Genomic DNA, 19514 nt, shown 5'->3' with positions numbered 1-19514 from the left:
CAGGTAGACCAACTGGCATCTGGTCTCCACCACCTCGGAGTCAAGAACGGTGATATTGTCGCCGTCTTCATGACCAATTCCCCAGAAATGGTCTTTACCGTGTATGCTCTGACCCGTCTGGGCGCCGCGCCCGCCTTGATCAACAACGCTCTCCGGGATGACACTCTTCTTCACTGTGTGCGACTTCCACAAGCAAATCTCATCCTGAGCACCCCCGACGTCGTCTCTTACGCCGCCTCCGCCGCTCGTTCTCTCCAATCCACAATCAACGTCGTCCGCCTGAACCTGGGTTCCTTCAGACCTACTCCCACTCCCACTTCTGACGGAGTTTCCGACTTTCCCTTCCTGGATCCAACGAGCATCGCCTCTCTCCCGCCAACTCCTTCCAAGTCTGTCGCCTCTGTCGGCGCTCTCATCTACACCTCGGGCACCACCGGAAAGCCCAAAGCATGCAGCATCAAGAATGCCCTCATCACCATTGTGTCATGCACATCTCCCCCCGATGCTGCAAACCCCAAGAAATATCTGCGTGATCTTCGAATCTATTCATGTATGCCTTTGTTTCATGGCACCACCTTCTTCACCGGCCTTTCATACGCAGTCGGCAACAGTGCCTGTTTTGCCATCGGCCGCAAGTTCTCCGCAAGAGGCTTCTGGAAGGAAGTCTCCGAGTCTCGTTCGACCAGGATACTCTACGTCGGCGAACTCTTACGTTTCTTGCTAGCCACCGGCCCCGGAGAGTATGACCGCAAGCACAAAGTCATCGTTGCTGCCGGCAACGGACTGCAAAAGGACGTCTGGGTCGAGTTCCAGCGACGCTTCAACGTCCCTGAGATTCGTGAGTTCTATCGCTCGACCGAGGGTCTGGTCAAGTTCGACAATGTCCAAAAGAGAGGACAGCCGGGTGCCGGCCGAGTGGGATATCTGGGTTCGTTACGGAAGCACCTGCTGGAAAAAGACCAATGGATTGTCAAGTTTGATTATGACTCGGAGATGCCGGTGCGAGACCCCAAGACAGGCTTCTGTATTGTGGCCGATCGAGGCGAGCCCGGAGAGGCCATTGCCAAGATCAAGAACATGGCCACGTACATCAACTATCACGGCAACACCGAGGCGACGGAACAGAAGCTCTTGCGCGACTGTTTCGAAAAGGGAGACGTCTACCAAAGATCCGGCGATTTGCTGGTTCAGGAACGAGATAACTGGGTCAAATTCGTCGACCGCATTGGCGACACGTATCGGTGGATGGGCGAGAATGTATCGGCAGGCGAGGTTCGAGGGTTCATCTCGGAAATTTCAGGAGTCAAGGACGCCGTCGTCGTGGGCAAGCGACTCGACAAGTACGACGGCCAGGTTGGCACGGCCCTGATTGTACTGGATGATGCCTCGGAGAAGCAGGGCAGCGGCCAGGGCGAGGCCGTCTTTGTCAAGACCTTGTTTAAACAGCTGCGCTCCAAAGGCGTCCCTCGCTACGCCATCCCCAGATTGGTCCTCGTGCGAGGCGACCTCGTCGACGTCGGCGACACCTTCAAGCATGCCAAAGCCATTGCCAAGAACATCGCCTGGGGCGAACCTGATCCATCGGGCCTCACCAGGAAATACTACCTCGACCTCCAAACCGAGACCTTCAAGCCTCTGGATGCTGCGAGCTGGCAGGCCATCCAACTCGGCAAGGCCAAGCTGTGAAGTCGGTCCTATGCCACGTAAATATGTGGGTGGACATTGTGTCTCGGCTCCACTTATCTTGTACGACAACCTATCTCAGACTTTTTTTGAACCAGCTAGCCCAACTTTGGAGAGAATAGTAAAAGAACAGGCTACATGGCTGATATAATCCTGCCACAGTCCAGGGTTCTTCCGCCCATGTCGGATGCAATATACTCTAGAAATGTTTATATATTCGGCCACAATAGCCTTGTGTTGAGTACGAATACACATTGTAGTCATCTACTGCAGGCTCGGCTTTCCCAAGTACCCGCGCCTCATGTGATGCCAGGACACTCGGGTTACTGGGCCTGATGGAATAGCAACGCCGGGATGGTATCATCATTGTTCATGCATGCGATTCAGTTCCCATTTTGATAGCTGCATCACTGTTCACACGTGACAGATATCCATTGTGCCATTCATTCTACGGCTTAGGTGACCCCACACATAGAGATGTCAGCCTCGTCGCACCCAATCGACCTTCACCCTTCCATGGCCTGACACACGATCAATAGGCGACGGGATCAACACTGATCGACGACCATCCGAGAACCGTGATGCCGGTGTGTCAATGATGGCCGCATGTGATTCAGGTGCCCATGCTCCCTTGCATTCCATGCTCACCGACGATGGTTGATTGCATGAGCTCTTCGACGACTGAAGAGATGCACACGTGATGCTGCTTGGATAGCTGCTCGTGTCGGACCGGCTTGATGTAATGACATAGCTCCTGGATCGCGTTGGCAACACCGAAGAAAGGTTTTCTTGTGGTGTTCCTTGCTCGGCGCGTGTCTTGTTGATACAACAGTTACAGTTTGTCTCAGCGTGTGAACAACGTGTATTTGCGCCAAAGTTGGGCCTCGACCTCCTTCTCGGACTCTGTGATGATCTCTCCGAATCCAGAATCGTGCCTGGGCCCCATCGCTTGGTATATCCGCGCCAAATACGCTTGACACCTCTGTCACGCTTGCGAATCAATCGATTCAACACATTTTCAACTTCAACGAGTCCTTCTTCAATCTCCTGGGTCAACTTTTCGTCTTGAGGAGAGCGTTTAATCAAGGCCCTGTCGAGGTATCTCTCTTTCAACGCATCCAGAGTAGTGGAGAGATTCTCAACTTCGACATAATATTGATCCAAGATAAGTCCTTCGGCTTGTCTTCGAGCAGCGAGGTCGCAATGACCACATTTGCCATCCAAAACGTAGATTTCAAAACTCTCGTCTTGTGCTCGACTCAACAGGTCCTCTGGTGTATGTAAGAGAAGGCTTTGCTTGAATGGCACTGATATCGGACTGACGTTGAGTGGTCGAGAAGCTGGAGGTGAGGTATGAGGGCACTGAGTGAAATAGAATGGCTGAGCATACGCAATTTCTGGCTCTGGTAAGATTACCTCGCGTGTGGCTTCTCGAAGGTCTAATCGAGGCTCCAGGGCATGATAAGGAGTTGCCACGTCGCTCGGCAATGGAGCTGCTCCATTGGATTGGCGTCGTGCCTGTCGACGGGACTTGATATACTTCGGCGGAATCGCCATTTGAGACGTAGGCACCCTAGACCCTTGAGAAGCACTAAAAAGACCAGCTTTCTGACTTCGTCGGGGAGTGGGACAGATGGCAATTGACTTGGTGGATGGGCCGACTGAGATGAAAAAATCCGAATTTCTTGATGTAGACATATTGTCAGGGTTGGCAACTGCTGTGCATATCCACAAAGTTCTGCGGATCAGTCCATTTATGTCCAAGTCTCATCATTGAACACAAAGAAACATAAGATAGACATTGTTTTCGGCATGAGTTTGGATGTTTGCCTTTGTGTGTGAGCTCGGAGACGCTATGAAAGAGTTCTTGGGTCTCTTTCTTTGATCTCTTCTCACGGGTGTGGCGGAACTATTGACATGTACGGTATGAAAACTCGAACAACGCCGGCAACAGGTTTGACAACAGCTTTTGAAGTCATCCGAAGCCATATTGGCCAGGTATGCCAACCAGAACAGGAACTGCCGACCCTTGCAGCCAAGGGGCAAGATGGCATGATGTGAATCTCAGTCACGTGGTGTGTGCTTGGCGTTAACAAAGGCGCCGAGTTCATGGGCGCTGGAGTTGCCATGAGGTCAATCGTCTTGATCGACACGGCCGGTGAGGATGATGCCAAGATTTAAGCGGCAGCGAGCGATTTCATGTTCGAGAGCGCTCAACTTGGCGGCGACACTCAATAGAGTGGGATCGGAGGTTTCGACACGGACCTTCTCCCTAACCACGACATCTTGCTTTCCGCGCCACTCAAAGATCTCGCCCATCTCGTCGTGGTTGGCTGGTTTAGGACCTAAGCCGAGTAGTTTGCTCCGGAGACTAAAGCCTGATAGTGAGAATGCGGAATCAGTGGGTGTGCTGGGAGTTCCGCCTGGTGAAGTCGGGGATAGAGTTCGAACAGTCAAGACGAGATTAGCGTCCTGGACGGTAAAATGGAGACTTAAATGTTCTCCCAGCGGTGGTTGAAAGACATTCTCATCTGGACTGTCAGTCCACCAATCAGTGCCTGGGATCGGAGGCTGGTCGGAGCCCGGGATGGGGCCTTTTAAGCAGGCTTTGGCATCGCGCAGATGATCGTGGAGAAGTTTCAGTTGGCCAGAGATGAATGATGAATCAGTTGAATGACCAGTCCAACGAGAGACGTCGATGATGTCGAGGGAGTCATTGACCATTGACTTGACGGTCAGGAGTTGGGGAAGAAGAATGTCAGGGGAGGTTGGGGAGGCACAAAATATTAGACGGGTGGAAGGCGTCGATGTAGTTGTGCCTCGAGGGGTGTTGGGCGGAAGAGTGACCAGTCTGAGATGAATGTCCTGGAAAGGATTTAGTAATCTAGGTGTATGTGGGGGGCGATGATGGACGAACCCCTTTGACAAGTTTAGTTCCGACTCTATTGACAAAGCCCTTGACAGATTCGGATCTGAGAGAGGACAAGACGAGGGTTGAGCCAGGCTCTTGGGGGGCCAATAAAGCGGCACAGTCCTCTAAACCCTGTTTCAACTGGAGAAAGGACCGTTGCAGCGACTCGAGGAACCATTGAAGCTCAAGTCTCTGTAGCGGAGGTCAGATAAATGATGGACCCACGCAGTATGGGAGCTTCTCACCAAGGAGTTATCCTCGGCTGTGCGAAGTTCTTCGGGCGCAATGGGAGGATAGACCCAAGTTGCCATGATTGAATCGATGGGGGAAAGTAAGGGATGGATGACTCCTGTACTGCCAGCCTTGTGAGAGGTAGTATGAGTCGGGAGAGAGAGACACTAAAGCGAAGACAAGGCTTAGACAAGAACGTCAGGTGATTGGACGATGTGGGATTGGCAGATTCCAGCCATAACAACAACCATGACGACGATGAACTGTAGTGATGTGCGCGAATGACATGGACCTAAAATGATGGACGGTTTGGAGAAAAGAGATTTGCAGAGACAGAACTGGGGTGGAAGGGAGTCTGGAGGTCAGAGGTTACGCTATCGAAAGGCTAAGGTGGATGTTAACAGCTGAAGAGAGGAGCAACTAGGAGCTAGTCAATGTCAAAGAGCGGAGGCTAGCTATCTTCAGGTCAATTTGGGTGTTAACACTTTAGTGCATCCCTTCTGACTTTAGCCTGGCCAAGATTGGGCGATAAATGACGTCGCATCGCACATGTTTGACGGACTGATCTCTTCTTGTCGGTCCCGCTTTCCAAGCTAGTTCGGGTCTCCAAGACCGTCATGCGCCATGGATGCCACTTTTCTTCGTCAAAGCCACAACAATCATGTCATCAGATCAGCTCAAGGGACCCCTCGGGCCCATTTTGTGGTGTCAATCGCCCCGGACACCACTGTAATTATTGTTGTCCTTACAGTAACGCTTGACCTGTACCACACCACTCGCATGAGGTAAATTGCATGGCGAGAGAAGATTAAATAGGTGATTTCAATTATGAGTATTTGTATTTAGTTGAGAAAGGTGAAAAGAGGAGTGTGTAGATGAGTAGAGAAGCATCACGAGATCCTCGCTCCACTAATAATAACACCCATTATACCCACTTAGAAATTAATTTGCTGTTGTGTTGTCCGCCCAAAAGCCCCCAAAGCTCCAGTGGCCTGTCGTGACAACCAGAATTGAGCCACACTAGGTGCCCGCAGGATGAAGTCAGGCCCTAAGAGGATGGGCACCAAAGCGGGACTGAGGGGGGTCCTCTTGGGCGCATGGGGGGGGGTGCGGGTGCCCATCGTGCCATCATTTAGACTTTAGACTGCCTTTGGCTGTCGTCGGTCTAGGGCTCTGGATTCTTGGCTTTGGGCCGGTGTTGATGTGTGCGACCCCAGTGACCTCATCCAAGACATCCTCTCGACCTCTCGACCTCTGACCTCTTCTGACCTCTTCTGCCTCTTTTTGCTCGGCTATCACAAACACTTCCAATTCTTCCGCTACAAGAGTAATCCTTGTCCTTCTCTTCCCTTCTCTCAACCCTCGCTGTCGCCTTACCCTTGAGCTTGCTCACCCTCATTCCTCCAACTTCCAACATCCATTGACGTGTTTGTCACTCGTGTCAACAGCTGCACTCTCACTCGCTCCACCACCTTGTATTTGCCCAAGCTCTGACTTCGGCAAGCAACGCGCAAAAATGGCCGGCAGTATGTCAGCCCACCTGTCTGTCACCACAATACCAAGCTAACCAACATGTACTTGCAGAAGGAATCTTCAGTCTCGTCTCCTTGATTCTCGTCGCAGGCGGCGTGCTGTTCATGATCTTTATCCTCCTCGCTGGCGCCATCGATGGTTCTCCAGTCAATAGATGGTATCTACTCGAGGCCGACACATCAGCGATCCCAGGTGCCCCACCGTTGTCGAGATGGACATATTGGAACGTCTGCGGTGTCCAAGACGGTGTCACTGCTTGCGGAGATGAGGACTATTCCGATGTTCACCCAGCATACCCGCTTGATCCCGCCTCTCACCGGACCTTTGATACTGAGGTCGGCGTCCCTCAGAATTTCCTCGATCATCACAACTCTTACTTCCTGATGACCCGCTTCATGTTCGCCTTCATGTTGGTCGCCCTCTTCTTTGGCGTCATGGCTCTTTTCTCCAGCGTCCTCGCTCTCTGCACCCGCATCGGGAGCTATCTGAGTGGTTTCTTGGCCTTGGTGGCATCTTTCTTCCAGGCCATCAACGCCGCCCTGATGACGTGAGTATTCCCTCATTGCACCAGTATATCTTGTGTCGCCGTGAGTGAGTTGCTAATGATATGACAGTGCTGCCTATGTCCGCGGTCGCGACGCCTTCCGAGACGACGGCTACGAGGCCCACATTGGCCAATATGCCTTTGGCTTCCAATGGGCCGCGTTGGTATGCTATTTCATTGCTGCCGTCCTCTTCTGTGTAGGTCCTCGAAAAGACCGCGATACCACACCCCGCGGGGGATTCTTCAAGGGCAGTCGAAGCCGGAGCACCCGCAGCCGTGGTAGCTTTGTGCACGACAAAGAGTATGGGTCATGACAGACCACTACACCAAGAGCCGGGAGAGAAGGTGAGATGAAGCGGAAAGGGAGAGACATTTAATGCGGAAGAGATCAGGGGGAAGAGTTAACGAGGTTGTCGGTCGAAATCATCTGGGAGGTTCCCCCTCCAGTTGTCACCCAAAACGATTATAGTGCATCATCCCAACCACACCAACATCCACACCAACACAGACACAGACACACAGTAACGCCTTGACTTGACATGTTTGATTGATCCAGGAGTTACGTTTGAAATGAGGGCACCATCTATTGATCTGCCTATCCAGCCTATCGGGCCATGTTAGTACAGGATAGCGATGGTTGCGTGGAGTTCTTCTAGCGGTCGGGGTCTTGGAAAGGTACAGACGAACTTCATCAAACATGGGAGGTGATGCCTTTGGGACCTTCTGCCATGTCCACCACTGCCACGCCGCGCCACGTCATGGCGCATACATGGAAACGAATTTATCTAGTGTTTTGACATTAATGCTCATCTTGGTAGACATGTGCCCAAGGTCAAAGATGCTTGAAAAAGAAAAATATTTCAAAAGAATCAATACTTGAACCAATCTCCCCCGCCGTCTCACTAACGCTATACTCTAATCATGCATGGCGCCGAGGGAGGGAAAGATGCTCAACGACGCTCCAAGGATCACACAAGTGTACAATCATCAACATTGATTCACACAGGCCACACATCCCCATCAGGTCAATGACTCCCAGCCTCAAGCACCCACAACTGCTTGGAATTCACGAACCCCTTGTCGAAACCCATGTTCCCACTCCCAGCCAAACGGTGTGGCATTTCTGTCTGTCAATCGTTCCTCCCTCATACGTTTGAGAATCCACAGTTCCAACCCCCCTCCCAACAGGTCCGCTCCAATCACCGTGTTCTCGTCCACTTGACCTTGCCCCGGACCCCCAGGGCTGGAAACCGAGGCCCCGTCGAAGCCCACTCCGCCCCCTCCGCTGCTCATGCTGTGGAACGTTTGCAATTCCGCCGCCGGAACCGCACTGGGCACCACTCCGTTTAACCTGGCGCTGAAAAACTCTCGTGCATCATTCCAGCCCAGGTCAAAGCCATTAGCATATCTCCAGTGCTCAAACATCTTGCCCGGGTTCTGTGAGTCCCACCAGTTGGAATGCCCCAGGAGGTTCCCTTGCAGCTTCTCGCTTCGCATAAGGTCGGCTTGCTGCAACTTGTCTCGAATTTGCTTGATGCTAAAGTTGAATGCTGCGGGAGGAATGACAAAGTTGTTCTCGGTGGCATACTTGAACCCCCATTCCCAACCCGGCATCCATTCCATCTTGTATGTCCAGAAAGCTGATCCGGAGGCCTTGTTCTGCCACGTACGGGACTGGCTAGTTCCAAATTCTCGCATCAGGTTATCCTTTTGATCCTCAGGGCTGCGGGACCACGTTTGAGGAGCCAGGGCGAGTGAGTATTCACCGATGTAGACAGCCACGGCAGCTCCATGATTGAAAACATCTCCAACAAAGCTAGAGTCGAGTTCGGGAAGCTCGTGTTTGACTTGTTCGATGATCTGGTATGGAGAGCGAGAAGTGTCTTTTTCATCAAAGGTCCAATATTTGTGACAATCCACAAAGACTGGGGTTTTCGGAGGCCCTGCTGTGGTGGTGTTGTAGGCTCTTGTGAAGCCAGTTGCGCGGCTCAAATCCCAGCCATCACTGATGTATATCGGCAGCGTGTAGTCCATTGCAGAGACGCGTTGGATGACATCGTTGTACCATTCGTACATGCCAGGAGGATCGATGATGGACTCGTTGACGATTTGGATGCCTACCACGGCATGTTGGAGTTGAGGATCACGAATAGTTTCATCGGCGATGAATTGAATACAACGGGTGGCTAGACCCAGGTAAACCGGGTTACCCCATAGTTCGGCCTTCCCACTGGACGTGCCCGAGTGACCTTCGTGGTTGGCTCCACCAGGGACGCCGTGAAGATCGATGATGACTCCAATGCCTCGAGAAAAGCAACGAGCGATCAGATTTTTGGCGATTGACCAGGCGTTGACGTAGACTTGGGCTGGTTCGCCTGCGAATCGAGTGTTGTTGCAGAAATTGGGACCGAGAGTAAAGTAGCCGATGGGCAGGCGAATATTGTTGCAGTGAGCAGATTCGACCAGGTAGTTCAGGTCGTCTTCGCTGAGGGCATTTCGCCAGTGCGTTTCAAACTTTTCTCTGGTGGCTTGCAGTCCACGCTTGTTCAATGAACTATGGGCAATGTTATTCTTGACTCCAAGGACAGCTTCAATTAAGGTCTAGGAGCACTTACGCTATAATGGCATCATGTTCACTACTGGAGGAGACCTCGGCATCGTACATGCCACCAAAGAGCCACTGCTCGAGGATGAAGATACTACCGAGGTTGGTACCATGCTGGTATCGATATCTCAGGATATCTTTGGCGGTGGGTCGAGCTGCAGGCTGCCATGACATGAAGCCTTGTGGGGGGGGAGGCTGCGCTCGAGCTTGAGATTGTGATATGTTATGTCAGGCGGGCTGAGGTTTAAATAAGAATACAATGAGGAAGAATGAGAGAGGAGCCTGGCATGGAAGACAGGCACTCAGATCCTGAGACGAGACAGTCTTCTGGAGAGGCGTTTACCTGTTCCTGCCCACTCTAGACAAGGTTCGACGGGAAGGGCCGATGCGTCACAACCGTGATTGTAGAAGGAACAAGGGTCCCCATTGTGACATTTTAGAAGCTGAAGTCGATATATCGAAGTCTCCAGGACCTGATGTCGACAAGTGGGCACAAGGCTGAGGGATTCAAAGAAGAAAATACAGCAAACATACTCACAGGTTCATCATTCCCACGAACTGTGTCTTGCAAGTCTTGGAATGCTTTCTTAAACACCTTACGCATCTTGGTTGGCCGGGGCTCCTATATATGGGGATTTGGATGAAGGTCTTGGGCCGAGGGGCCTTGGTAAGTTGAGGTTCAATAAGATAATAGTTTATGGCATTGCCATGGTGGTGTCTGATCAATCTAGAAGAGCAAATGTCCGTTATTATTGGGAACTGCGTGACTGCCTCTCTTCTGTCTGCCAAGCCAGCTGACGCAAGCTTTTTATTCATTTAAAGTTAGGGAAAGCACTCACATCCAGTTGGGACTTGCCAGATACCAACGCACACCATCCACGACTACCGAATTAATTTCCTACGATACTGAGAGTACCTCAGTTGAGATCATCAAGCATGTCTGCGTAGAACACATGAGTGTATTCGTGCGAGATATTGATGCGTCAAGTTTCTGATAAGCAGAGTTACAAAGTACTCGGGTATTTCCCGCACCCTGGCTGGCCTTGAGAAACAATTCAACAAATCTATATCAGGAATCGCCTTGAACTCGGTCGTGGTCACGTTGCTCATTGGTCTCGCTCTTGGAGCCTCTGCTCCTGATCCAGGATGAGCACTACTTCATCAGTAATTCCATCTGCTCCTTTCGCCGTTCTTGTGCTGTCTGTGCACGTTTGGACTGTGAAACATGATCTTTGACGTCTCCGATTCCTAGAGGGTCAAGGTCATCTGCTAGAGCATCCACCGCGACCTGTTCATTTTCGGTCGTCGCTTCAACATCCAATACTCTTGATGGGGTTTCTGCAGTGTCATCCACCCCGGGGGAAGGCTCCGCTAAGGTGGCTCCGACTGATTCCTCTTCCTTGCTCCGGCTCGACGTGAAACTCGGTTGTGTAAAGGATGGCGGCTCAGCACTTGGAACATTTGCTGCCTGCTGAGAGGACACTGGTTCATCCGGGTGGTAGGTGGTAGACGCGAGAGAGTCACGCAAGGGGAGGGGGCTTTTGCTCCTTGCCACGGGCGCGTGTTTCCCCGGGGAAGCAGTCAATCCGATGCTAGTCTCGCTGTTCTCGACGGCAACCAACACCGGCGTCCTCGATCGAGACATGGGCGCGGATGTGGAGGCAGATTGCGTCCCCACAGAAGTCCACACATCTGTGTCTCCATCACCGGCACCATTTGCGGCATGTTTATGCGTCGGTCTGCCGTTCATTTCATCGTCAGTCCGGCCGAATAGTTCATTCCACCATCTCACCTCATCCGTGCGCGGAAAGATCAGCCTCTCTCTTCCTCGCACGTTGTCGTCGATGACAGGGTCATATTTGGGGTTGACAAACTCCTTCTGTCGAGCAAGAAAATAGTCCCACACGCTCTTCGTACGTTCATTGAGACGTGCGTCTCTTCGTTCCCGCTCACTGTCCAGCAAAAAGGTGCCATACTGACACGAATAAAGGTGGTACAGCAGACGTCGAAGAAATCTTTCTGTAAACTCAAACCTCGTCGGGTGTTGATACATCAACTGATAGGTTGCATCGAGGAATTGATGGAAGATCGGAGCTGTTTCCTTGACCTTGGTGATCAGCTTCTCCTTTTCCTTTTTGGAATTCCCTGTCACGATTCGGCGACCTTGCTGAGACTCGGAATCATAGTTACCACCGGTATCCGCGTCAGAATCGACAATCGACTCCCTCGAATCGTTGTGCTTGCTATTGGAAAAGAATCCCTTGGCGCTGAGGAAGGCGTTCTCGAGGCTTTTCTGAGCGCCGCTAATGGCATTGTTGGCGGTGGGATCCCGCCCCTCCGCATCGTCCGTGTTACGACTGATCCTCTCATTTTCGATCTGGAACCATTTCTCCGAGCTCAGGAATCCAGATCGATGTTTGAACATGTGCCCGAAACTCAACCAATCCTTCTCCACCAGGACGATGAATCCTTGAATAGTCCGATAGTACGGGTCCAGACATATCTGGCTCAAGGCTGACAGTTGACTGGTCCTGTCCCAGCCGTCACTGCAATGAATCAAAACATGGCTGTGCTGCAGCCCGACCTGTCTCGCGATCAAACTCACGCCATCCAGAACCGTGGCAATGTGTCTCAACCAATTACTCTTTTGAAGCAATTCACGGTTGGGGCCCAGTGGAGTAAGATCCGAGTCCTTGAGAGCATCAACCACCTTTTGCAGGCTATCACGCATGACATGGATGTTGTCGATTCCGAGGTAGGCCTTGGTAGCAAACTTGTAGTTGTTCATGTCTTCAGAACCGGCCCCCACAGCCTGCATAGCTAGAGCATTGACCGTAGGACGTGCGTCGATGATCATGTTCCTTTGCTGGGCTCCGTAGACGAGAGATTTCTTGTCGTCAGAGTCGGTGCTGGACTCTTCATCACCTCTTAAGCGAGCGATAACCGCATCCTCCAGAGCCTCGGCGTCTGTGTGCTGAAGATCACCATCCAAATTGGTGGCACAACCGGGGTCGAGAGCATCCCTGACCGAGCCAGAATCTTCGCGTTCGGGGACTGGAGAGCTGTAGGCGGAGAGGGGTCTCTCGGATCGGGTGGTGTTGAAGATGGCGGCGAGTAACTTTTCATCTTGGATACTTCGGTTTCCCCGGACACCGACCAAAGGCTGGGAACAACGCGTAATGGAGCAATCGTTGACAGGATGGAGGTAAGTGAGAACAGGGATTCTCGCCCGGGATCTGTATCGAGCTGCGTAATTGAGGGTGTTGTCAGAGATGGCAGAAGGGACCACCATGGTAGATGGATAAGTCGGGGAGAACTGTAAGTGTCAGCAATGTGTGCAACCGTGAGTCTGAATCTCGAAAGAGGATCTCAAAGTAAGCAGACTCACCGTATAATCGTGATTTAACCTGGAAACTCTCCACTGCTGCCTTCGGCTCAGGTCCCCCACGCCCATCCTCTTGAACTCGGCTTCAGGGGTATAAATTGACCAGCCGCTGGGTGAGACATCTTTCTCTGGACCCTGGGATTGATAGCTAAAAGCATACAATTTGTCTATGCCGCTCAATTTGCAGGTCCAGGCACGGATGCTGTCATAGACATCCCTGGCTTTCCGGTCATCGTGAAGATAGAAACACGCAAAGGTGAAATCTCGACAGCGTAATCGGATGGAGCTGGGTTGTCTAGAGGCAGAGGGGCTAATACGAAGAGTACATGTTTGTATGATGGGGTAGGTGATCCAAAGTTCTCGGGGACGAGGAGGTTTGGTGGTGGGTGCGGTGGTGTTGGTCGGAGGGGGAGGGGTATGGACAAAGATGAGATGGTGAGGCGTCAGGTGCAGAGTACCAGCCACTTGATCACCGCGACGAGACAGGGTAACATCTTCAACCTAGACAAAACGACAGTTAGAAGAACCGCGGATGAGTTAGTGCGTTGGGAAGGCGTTCGACGACCGACCTTTGCAATACGGGTGCGCTCCATGGCCATGGTGGCTTATGAAGCGGACCATCGACAAGATGCCCACGGTTAGAGGGTGACTCTGTGCTGACAGATGTGAATCAAGCCATAGCTGCAAATGGAGGAATATGATGTGAGGATTGGAATAAAGAAAAGAGACTTGTTTGACGATCGATAATCTCCCCAAGTGACTGAAGGTGGGTGTAGTATGAGTGATGACAGTATGTAGAACATAACATACAGTTTCAATCTGTTTATTAGATGGAGGGGATCTGATGGCATCTCGCAGATTTCAAGGTTTAGTGTCTGGCAGACGCCGCTAATTGGTTGGTTCCAACGCCATGTGGACTTCCATCTACTTTGCAAGTACTAAAGTACATTACCAGGTATTTCATACTCGTAATCTGTCCAGTGGCACCTCATGTTCACGTTCCCTTTCACTTTCACATACTTTACAAATGCCTAGGTAACCCTTCACAGATGCATTGGAAACTAGGTCTTTCATTGGGGTTCTGTTTAATTGTCCAAGTAAAGTGTCACCCAAGCATCCGGTCTCGTCCAGCGGCAGCCAGCGACATATCCTTGTTCTGTCCCATATATTGCTCGTTGACTCACCGACAGCCTTGCTTGGGCTGTCACCCACGAGAGTAATCGCTCTGTTCCCTGTCATTTCGATACCCCATCTCCTAGGTTCTCTCATCCTCAAGTTCATGAAATGGTCTTTCTGCTCGCTTTGGTTCACATTCCCATTAACCTCTTTGCTTCATGACTAATAGTACATTCAGACAAGGCAACTGTCCAATCCGGGTCATGGTCAGAGACTGGGCGTCGAATCATTATCGCATCATCCGCCATCTTTGCACTCTTTCCTCCAAAAACGCCATGCTATGTGCATAACCCACAAAAAGGTAAATGATACACGCCTGTCTGTCCTGTCTTTAGGGTCTAGACATTATCCCGCTCATAGCTTATGCTTGTGTTGCATCGCCTATAAAAACTCATCGATATGGCGCAAAATTTCTCCACCTTCTCCTTGCTGATGTGGGCTTCGAGGGTCGCAACAGATTGGGGCTCCTTCCTCGACCACGCGCCTCGTAGGTGGGAGAATCACCTGATGACGGGGCATGGAGAAGATTCTCTCTCGCTTGAGACCCGAGAATCGACCTTGGCCCGTTGCTAAATCCCCCGCCACAACCAGTCCGAATGGAGATGCTCGGAACTCGTTCGCCCGTGGCGATAGCAAAGATGGCGTCTCGGGTACATCTTGCATCGCCAGATCCATTCGTGGTGACTCGATCTTGAGTCCCAATCGTGGAGATTTGGCAGGAGGAATCGGTACATCCAATGTATGTTTGTGTTCAAACTGCTCCCGAAATGGTAGCGGCCGTGGTGATGGTGGAAGTGGGGAGGTTGGCTCGTCAGTCTTCGGCTCAACTTCCAGCATTGGTACAACATTTGGTTTAGCGATCCCACCCAAAATTTGGCTTAGTTTGGACGGTGTACCGCCAACGGGCGCCTCCTTCGGAAACAAGGGTACTGGTGGGAGTGCCTTGTTCAGCTTCACCGTAGGGGCCACTGTCACGGCTGGTAGTCGTGCGCCTTGGCCTTGTGCTAGCGATGTGTTGGACCTCTCCATTGCTGCTGGCTCGTTGGCAGTTGGCGCACGCCAGAGGGGCTGGCCCTGGGTTGAGCCACGGAACTTCCACCACGAAGGATTGGGCTTGTTTGATTTCTCTCCATATTGGCCCTTGACCACCCGTGACCGAAAGTCGGCCAGCTGATAGATCAAACTCATGTTTGGACCTACCCACTGGCTTCGCTCCTTGACCGACATGTACATGGAGTGAAAGTCACTCTGGTATCCCCTGTACAGCCCGTACGCGATAACCAACGATGCAGAACGACTGACGCCAAGTTGGCAATGGATCAGCACCTTGTTACCTGCTTTGATCCTGGCGTCAATCAGTCGACAGAGGCAGTAGAGGTCCTCGAGAATTTCTGAATTATGATCCCAGGGGATGTGGAGATACTCAGGCTGCTTTTGGGAGGTTGATCGCGGTCTCGGCGTCGTAGGCGTAGACGCCTCATTGGGTGGCAACCATTCCCACGCTGACTTGAACGACATCTCGGAAATGGCGGTTTGAGGCTCCGTCACGTCAGGACGAGGTTTATCAAAGGGACATTGGACTTCCTTGGCCACGTTGATCACCGTATCAAACTTGCTTGCTTCTTCCGCAGTTGGTTCGAGGTAGAGGTAAAGGCCCTCGTCGTATATTAGTACTGGTCCATTAGGGTAACCAGTTTCTTGCGTTTCTTGCGACTTTAGTCCGCGAGATTCGTCCTCCTCTCTTAGTCCCGGTAAAAAGCCATTGCCCGCTTTTGTAGAACTGCTTGAATCCGAGGCGGACGCCGAGTTCGGCCCCAAGAAAGCGTTATTTGTACTCGGGAGAGGTAAGAATAGACCTTGGGGTGGGGGCTTGGTGGGTGAGGCAAGTGAAGACAGGGCTGGAGAAGAAGCCATGTGGAGCAGTGCCGGCCTTGCACTAGGAGTGGGAGGTATGTCAGTGCCACGGGGAAAGGACAATTGTTGAAATCCAGGAGTTCGTATGGTAAGGTTGGTGGGTTTCCGCCGGCCTGTCCTCGGGGTGTCCTTCAGAGGTGAGGTAGGAGCAGAGAGGGTAAAAGAGGTCTCTGCCCCGTGCGATGTGGCCGGCCGCGGCGAAAGGACAGAATTCATATTGATAGAGAGGTTCTTGACATTTTTGGCATTCTCGGGAGGAATTCCGTTCAAGTGCGCTGAGGGTGTAGGCAACTCTGGTCGGATGAATTTGGGCTTCTGATGATGGACGAATTGATCTTGGGGGGTCTTGAGTACGAGGGAGGTAAAGGGCGAGATGGGTAAGTTGGAATTGGCAGATTCGGGAGAAGAAGAAGGTGAAGGATCCATGACCAAAGGCGAGTCGAATGTGGAGTTTGTTGTGGTTGGTGACGAGTTGGTCGAGGTGGAGTTCATGGATGTGATACTATCACGGTGATAAAGGGATTGGGTGGACTGCTGGAGCGACAATGAAGGTGGTGCGGCGTCAGTGACTAGCAGCTGTGTGTCACTGTTGAGGGTGTCAAGCGTGGGGATGTCTTCCATATCCTTTGGTAATGAACGATCTGCAGTCCCAACAGCTGTGATGAAGGTTGGGAAGGGTGTTGACATTATCGAGTCGACCTCAACCGGCATATTCAAAGATTGGAAAGAGAGGGTCCGACGATCGGGAGAAAGATCAATGATCTGAGGTTCGGGAAATGTCACTGAGCGGGGAGTGACGGCCTGTTCATGGCGGATGCAGCGGCGTAGGTTGGTGAGTTGATGGTAATTGGTGACCAGGTCAAAGGACCTCTTGCGCTGATGATCGTGAGCATGATTTCTGACTTCGTAGAGCATAGCTAGGATTCAGGTGCCGTGATTTCGAATGGGAGAGGTAAAGGACGACGAGCACCAGATGTGTTCTACGGAGGAGGGACGGGAAGGAGGGGAGATAGGTACAATAGACGGCAGCGATGATGTTGGAAGTCAACTTACGGAATTGCAAACAAAGAAGCAGCACGGCAACGAAACTCGCGCATGCGACCAGAGACAAGAGCGAGATGATGTCCCGACACTGGGGGTTCTCAATCGGTTTCAGATTCAGCGCGTGTGTAATGTGCGGCGCAGCAGGTCAGCCTGGGCTGGGGAGCTCCACCAGGATCTGAGGATTTGGGTTATGATGCGACCGAGGGTTGCAGAGGCCAGTAATGGTAGGTCCCAATATTTACGAAGATGAACTTGCCAGCGGTTGAGTGACTGTGAAACAACTGACGGAGGAGGGATGGTTTTGAGCAGCCAAGTTAGCGACCAAGGCAATGTGAAGGTCCAAAATGGAGAGCGGTAAGGTGTCGAACGCGGTGGATGTGACAGAGTGGTGCTAGCAACTCGAGGTGGGCGAGAAGCGCGAGATGGCGCAATAATGAACGGGGTCAGGACCGAAGCAGCTGGTGAGTAAAGTCTAGAGACGGTGGAGGCGACAGAGTGTTGGTGGTGACTCGTGAGGAAGAGAAAGAGTCGACCAGATAGGTGGAATATTGAGATGCGACCTGGGTGCGGCCAGTTGGTGGTCGAATTGGAACGAGTCTGACGCAGGAAAGCCGCGGAGAGGGTAGGATAGGCTGTCGCAGGAAGCGGTATGAGGGTATGAGGGTAGGAGAGAGGAAATGAGTTGAGATGGAACCAAACTAGGAGACAACAGGGTCCAGGGCAAAAGATGGAGGAAAGCTGAAGCCAACCGAGCAGCAAGAAAGCATGGTGTTGAGAGCGCGGAGGGTCAGAATGGCAGTGGAGAGTCGTGGTAGTCTAGGCGCTTGGAGTTGCAAAGAGGGGAGGAAGTGGATGGGAGTGGATGGCAGTGGATGGCAGTGGATGAAAGTGGAGAGAGAGGGAGAAGCTGTGGATGGACAGAGGAACAAAGTCTGCATCAGGTTGACAAGGGACAAGAAGGAAAGAATGAGCAATATTAGCCAATCAAAGAGGAATGTTTGCTGCGGGGCAAGAACACTTTGTTGTTATTGGTTCCCTCGGCCAACCTGAAACTCTGCCACCAGCTGCTATGAATAGAATATTCAATTTCTCGCTTGGCCTCCTCTCGACTGAATGAATGTCCATGCCATCCTTGCCGCGCGCATCCTACTGTATGTACGTAGATGCATACGAAGTACACGCCACTAAAAGCAACGAATATGTGTGTCTGGAGGTCTAAGCAGATGCATCCCCGGAGATGGTCCGTGGAAGAAGTGCACTTGACCATTAGGTACCTATGATTGTTGGCTTCTATGTATGGCAACCACCAGCCACCAGGCAGAGAATATAATTATAAGTCATCCTTGCTTCCTTCTGCATTCTGCATTCTGCATGCATCGTTGAGAAACCATAGCAGGATGGATGGACAATGGGGGCCGCACGTGGGTAGGCACGACTTCTTGACGGCGTGGTTGGGCAGTTGCCACCCACATCCAGGCACCAGTACGCCTATTCTTTCCTCTCCGACTTGCCCAAGATTCCAAGTCTGGGCTGACTTGGGGGCTCAAGATGTTAGTTAAGAGCTATCCGCGCCATCATCTGAGCCATCATCTGAGCCATCATGGCCATGGATCTTGCCATGCAATGATGACATGACTCTGGCAACGTGCCAATGCCTGGAGTTGGAAGGATCTTCGCGATCGCAATTTACAGATATCACCCCTAGGAATCAAACTCCGTTTTCAGAGCACGATGCACCTAAAAATGGTACACTGAAGGTTGAAAGCCCAGAACCACCCACCGCTCGTGCCCCTGTAACTCGCCGCTAAGTGCGGTAAAGTGTGGGAGAGTGCCACGAGTCCCAACTTCATGGGTATTGCGTGTTCTGTACATGTGCCAGGCCCCAAATTAGATCCAGTTTCACTCTGCTACAGACCACACAAAGACCCAGACAGGATCAACAACAATGGCTGAGGCTGACTGTTGGCTGTTGACTGCACAGCACAGCCAGATGCCCACAGGGCGCCCACAAACGACAAGGTCAAGCCCCAGGTCATTCGGGGGAGGCCTAGCCGCCAGTGCCGCCCGAGGGACCCAAGACACGGGGGCGCCACCAAGCCCGGCACCGGTTGACAAGCCTTGTCTTGTCAATGCCGGCCTTTAACCAGATCAGGCAGAGGCCAAATAGAAAGGGAGATCAGTGTCAACAGATCGTCAGTAGGCTCAAATCAAGCCGATGATCATTCTTCGTCTTGTAACAACATATCGGAGGCCGTAGCCACTAGAGGTACGAGTACTCAATACTGAAAATCCGGCTGTCTCTAATATGTAATTTGACATTGAGACTTCCACTGCACATATGGTATCTGGGCACTCTGGGTCACCAAAACATCGGCATTCTGGCGCGATCTATTCACAAAAATCATGGTACTCTTTTCGATACCACATCAGTGAGTGTCCGTTAATCAAAAGCGTGGAACCGAGGTAGATGAACCCTTACCGACCAAAT

General features: G+C 51.8%; 6 protein-coding genes across 8 annotated transcripts; 1 reads left to right on the top strand and 5 right to left on the bottom strand.

The window, feature by feature from the left end:
- Positions 1–2163: 2163 nt before the first annotated feature.
- PV10_09050 (uncharacterized protein) lies at positions 2164–3381 on the bottom strand (the record flags this gene model as incomplete). Its single annotated transcript, XM_016374156.1, has 1 exon — positions 2164–3381. One exon carries the CDS (start codon positions 3379–3381, stop codon positions 2164–2166), a length of 1218 nt encoding a protein of 405 aa, XP_016219700.1.
- Positions 3382–3816: 435 nt separating this feature from the next.
- On the bottom strand, positions 3817–4905 carry PV10_09049 (uncharacterized protein; the record flags this gene model as incomplete). Its single annotated transcript, XM_016374155.1, has 3 exons — positions 3817–4548; positions 4601–4786; positions 4840–4905. 3 exons carry the CDS (start codon positions 4903–4905, stop codon positions 3817–3819), a joined length of 984 nt encoding a protein of 327 aa, XP_016219699.1.
- Positions 4906–5929: 1024 nt separating this feature from the next.
- PV10_09048 (uncharacterized protein) lies at positions 5930–7880 on the top strand. The gene is made up of 3 exons (XM_016374154.1): positions 5930–6351; positions 6410–6905; positions 6973–7880. Exons 1-3 carry the CDS (start codon positions 6342–6344, stop codon positions 7214–7216), a joined length of 750 nt encoding a protein of 249 aa, XP_016219698.1. The 5' UTR covers positions 5930–6341; the 3' UTR covers positions 7217–7880.
- PV10_09047 lies at positions 7759–10223 on the bottom strand. 2 transcript variants are annotated; one of them, XM_016374152.1, is made up of 3 exons: positions 10042–10223; positions 9518–9713; positions 7759–9456 (listed from the first exon to the last, which is right to left on the bottom strand). In XM_016374152.1, exons 1-3 carry the CDS (start codon positions 10109–10111, stop codon positions 7944–7946), a joined length of 1779 nt encoding a protein of 592 aa, XP_016219696.1. In that variant the 5' UTR covers positions 10112–10223; the 3' UTR covers positions 7759–7943. The 2 variants fall into 2 exon arrangements, with proteins under 2 accessions (XP_016219696.1, XP_016219697.1); XM_016374153.1 differs by having other exon boundaries at positions 9518–10223.
- A 182-nt stretch (positions 10224–10405) lies between these two features.
- On the bottom strand, positions 10406–13672 carry PV10_09046 (uncharacterized protein). The gene is made up of 3 exons (XM_016374151.1): positions 13462–13672; positions 12896–13393; positions 10406–12823 (listed from the first exon to the last, which is right to left on the bottom strand). Exons 1-3 carry the CDS (start codon positions 13489–13491, stop codon positions 10661–10663), a joined length of 2691 nt encoding a protein of 896 aa, XP_016219695.1. The 5' UTR covers positions 13492–13672; the 3' UTR covers positions 10406–10660.
- Positions 13673–13883: 211 nt separating this feature from the next.
- On the bottom strand, positions 13884–17817 carry PV10_09045. Of its 2 annotated transcripts, XM_016374150.1 has the most exons (2): positions 17036–17817; positions 13884–16858 (listed from the first exon to the last, which is right to left on the bottom strand). In XM_016374150.1, the coding sequence occupies exon 2, from the start codon at positions 16691–16693 to the stop codon at positions 14450–14452; it is 2244 nt and encodes a 747-aa protein (XP_016219694.1). In that variant the 5' UTR covers positions 16694–16858; positions 17036–17817; the 3' UTR covers positions 13884–14449. The 2 variants fall into 2 exon arrangements, with proteins under 2 accessions (XP_016219694.1, XP_016219693.1); XM_016374149.1 differs by having other exon boundaries at positions 13884–17817.
- Positions 17818–19514: the final 1697 nt, after the last annotated feature.

This window comes from Exophiala mesophila, assembly GCF_000836275.1.
Source record: "Exophiala mesophila strain CBS 40295 unplaced genomic scaffold supercont1.7, whole genome shotgun sequence".
Taxonomy (NCBI): Eukaryota; Fungi; Ascomycota; class Eurotiomycetes; order Chaetothyriales; family Herpotrichiellaceae; genus Exophiala; species Exophiala mesophila.
This window is presented reverse-complemented; position numbering and strand designations above follow the sequence as displayed.

Excerpts from the sequence above, each read along its gene's own strand:
- PV10_09048 (XM_016374154.1), top strand. Across the intron at positions 6,906-6,972 it reads ATCAACGCCGCCCTGATGAC|TGCTGCCTATGTCCGCGGTC; the intron begins GTGAGTATTCCC and ends ATGATATGACAG.
- PV10_09047 (XM_016374152.1), bottom strand. The coding sequence starts at position 10,111 with ATGCGTAAGGTGTTTAAGAAAGCATTCCAAGACTTGCAAGACACAGTT. Across the intron at positions 9,714-10,041 it reads TGGGAATGATGAACCTGTGA|CTCGAGCGCAGCCTCCCCCC; the intron begins GTATGTTTGCTG and ends CACAATCTCAAG. Across the intron at positions 9,457-9,517 it reads GAACATGATGCCATTATAGC|TTCATTGAACAAGCGTGGAC; the intron begins GTAAGTGCTCCT and ends CATTGCCCATAG.
- PV10_09046 (XM_016374151.1), bottom strand. The coding sequence starts at position 13,491 with ATGGCCATGGAGCGCACCCGTATTGCAAAG. Across the intron at positions 13,394-13,461 it reads AGCGCACCCGTATTGCAAAG|GTTGAAGATGTTACCCTGTC; the intron begins GTCGGTCGTCGA and ends CGTTTTGTCTAG. Across the intron at positions 12,824-12,895 it reads GGTTAAATCACGATTATACG|TTCTCCCCGACTTATCCATC; the intron begins GTGAGTCTGCTT and ends TGACACTTACAG.
- PV10_09045 (XM_016374149.1), bottom strand. The coding sequence starts at position 16,897 with ATGCTCTACGAAGTCAGAAATCATGCTCACGATCATCAGCGCAAGAGG.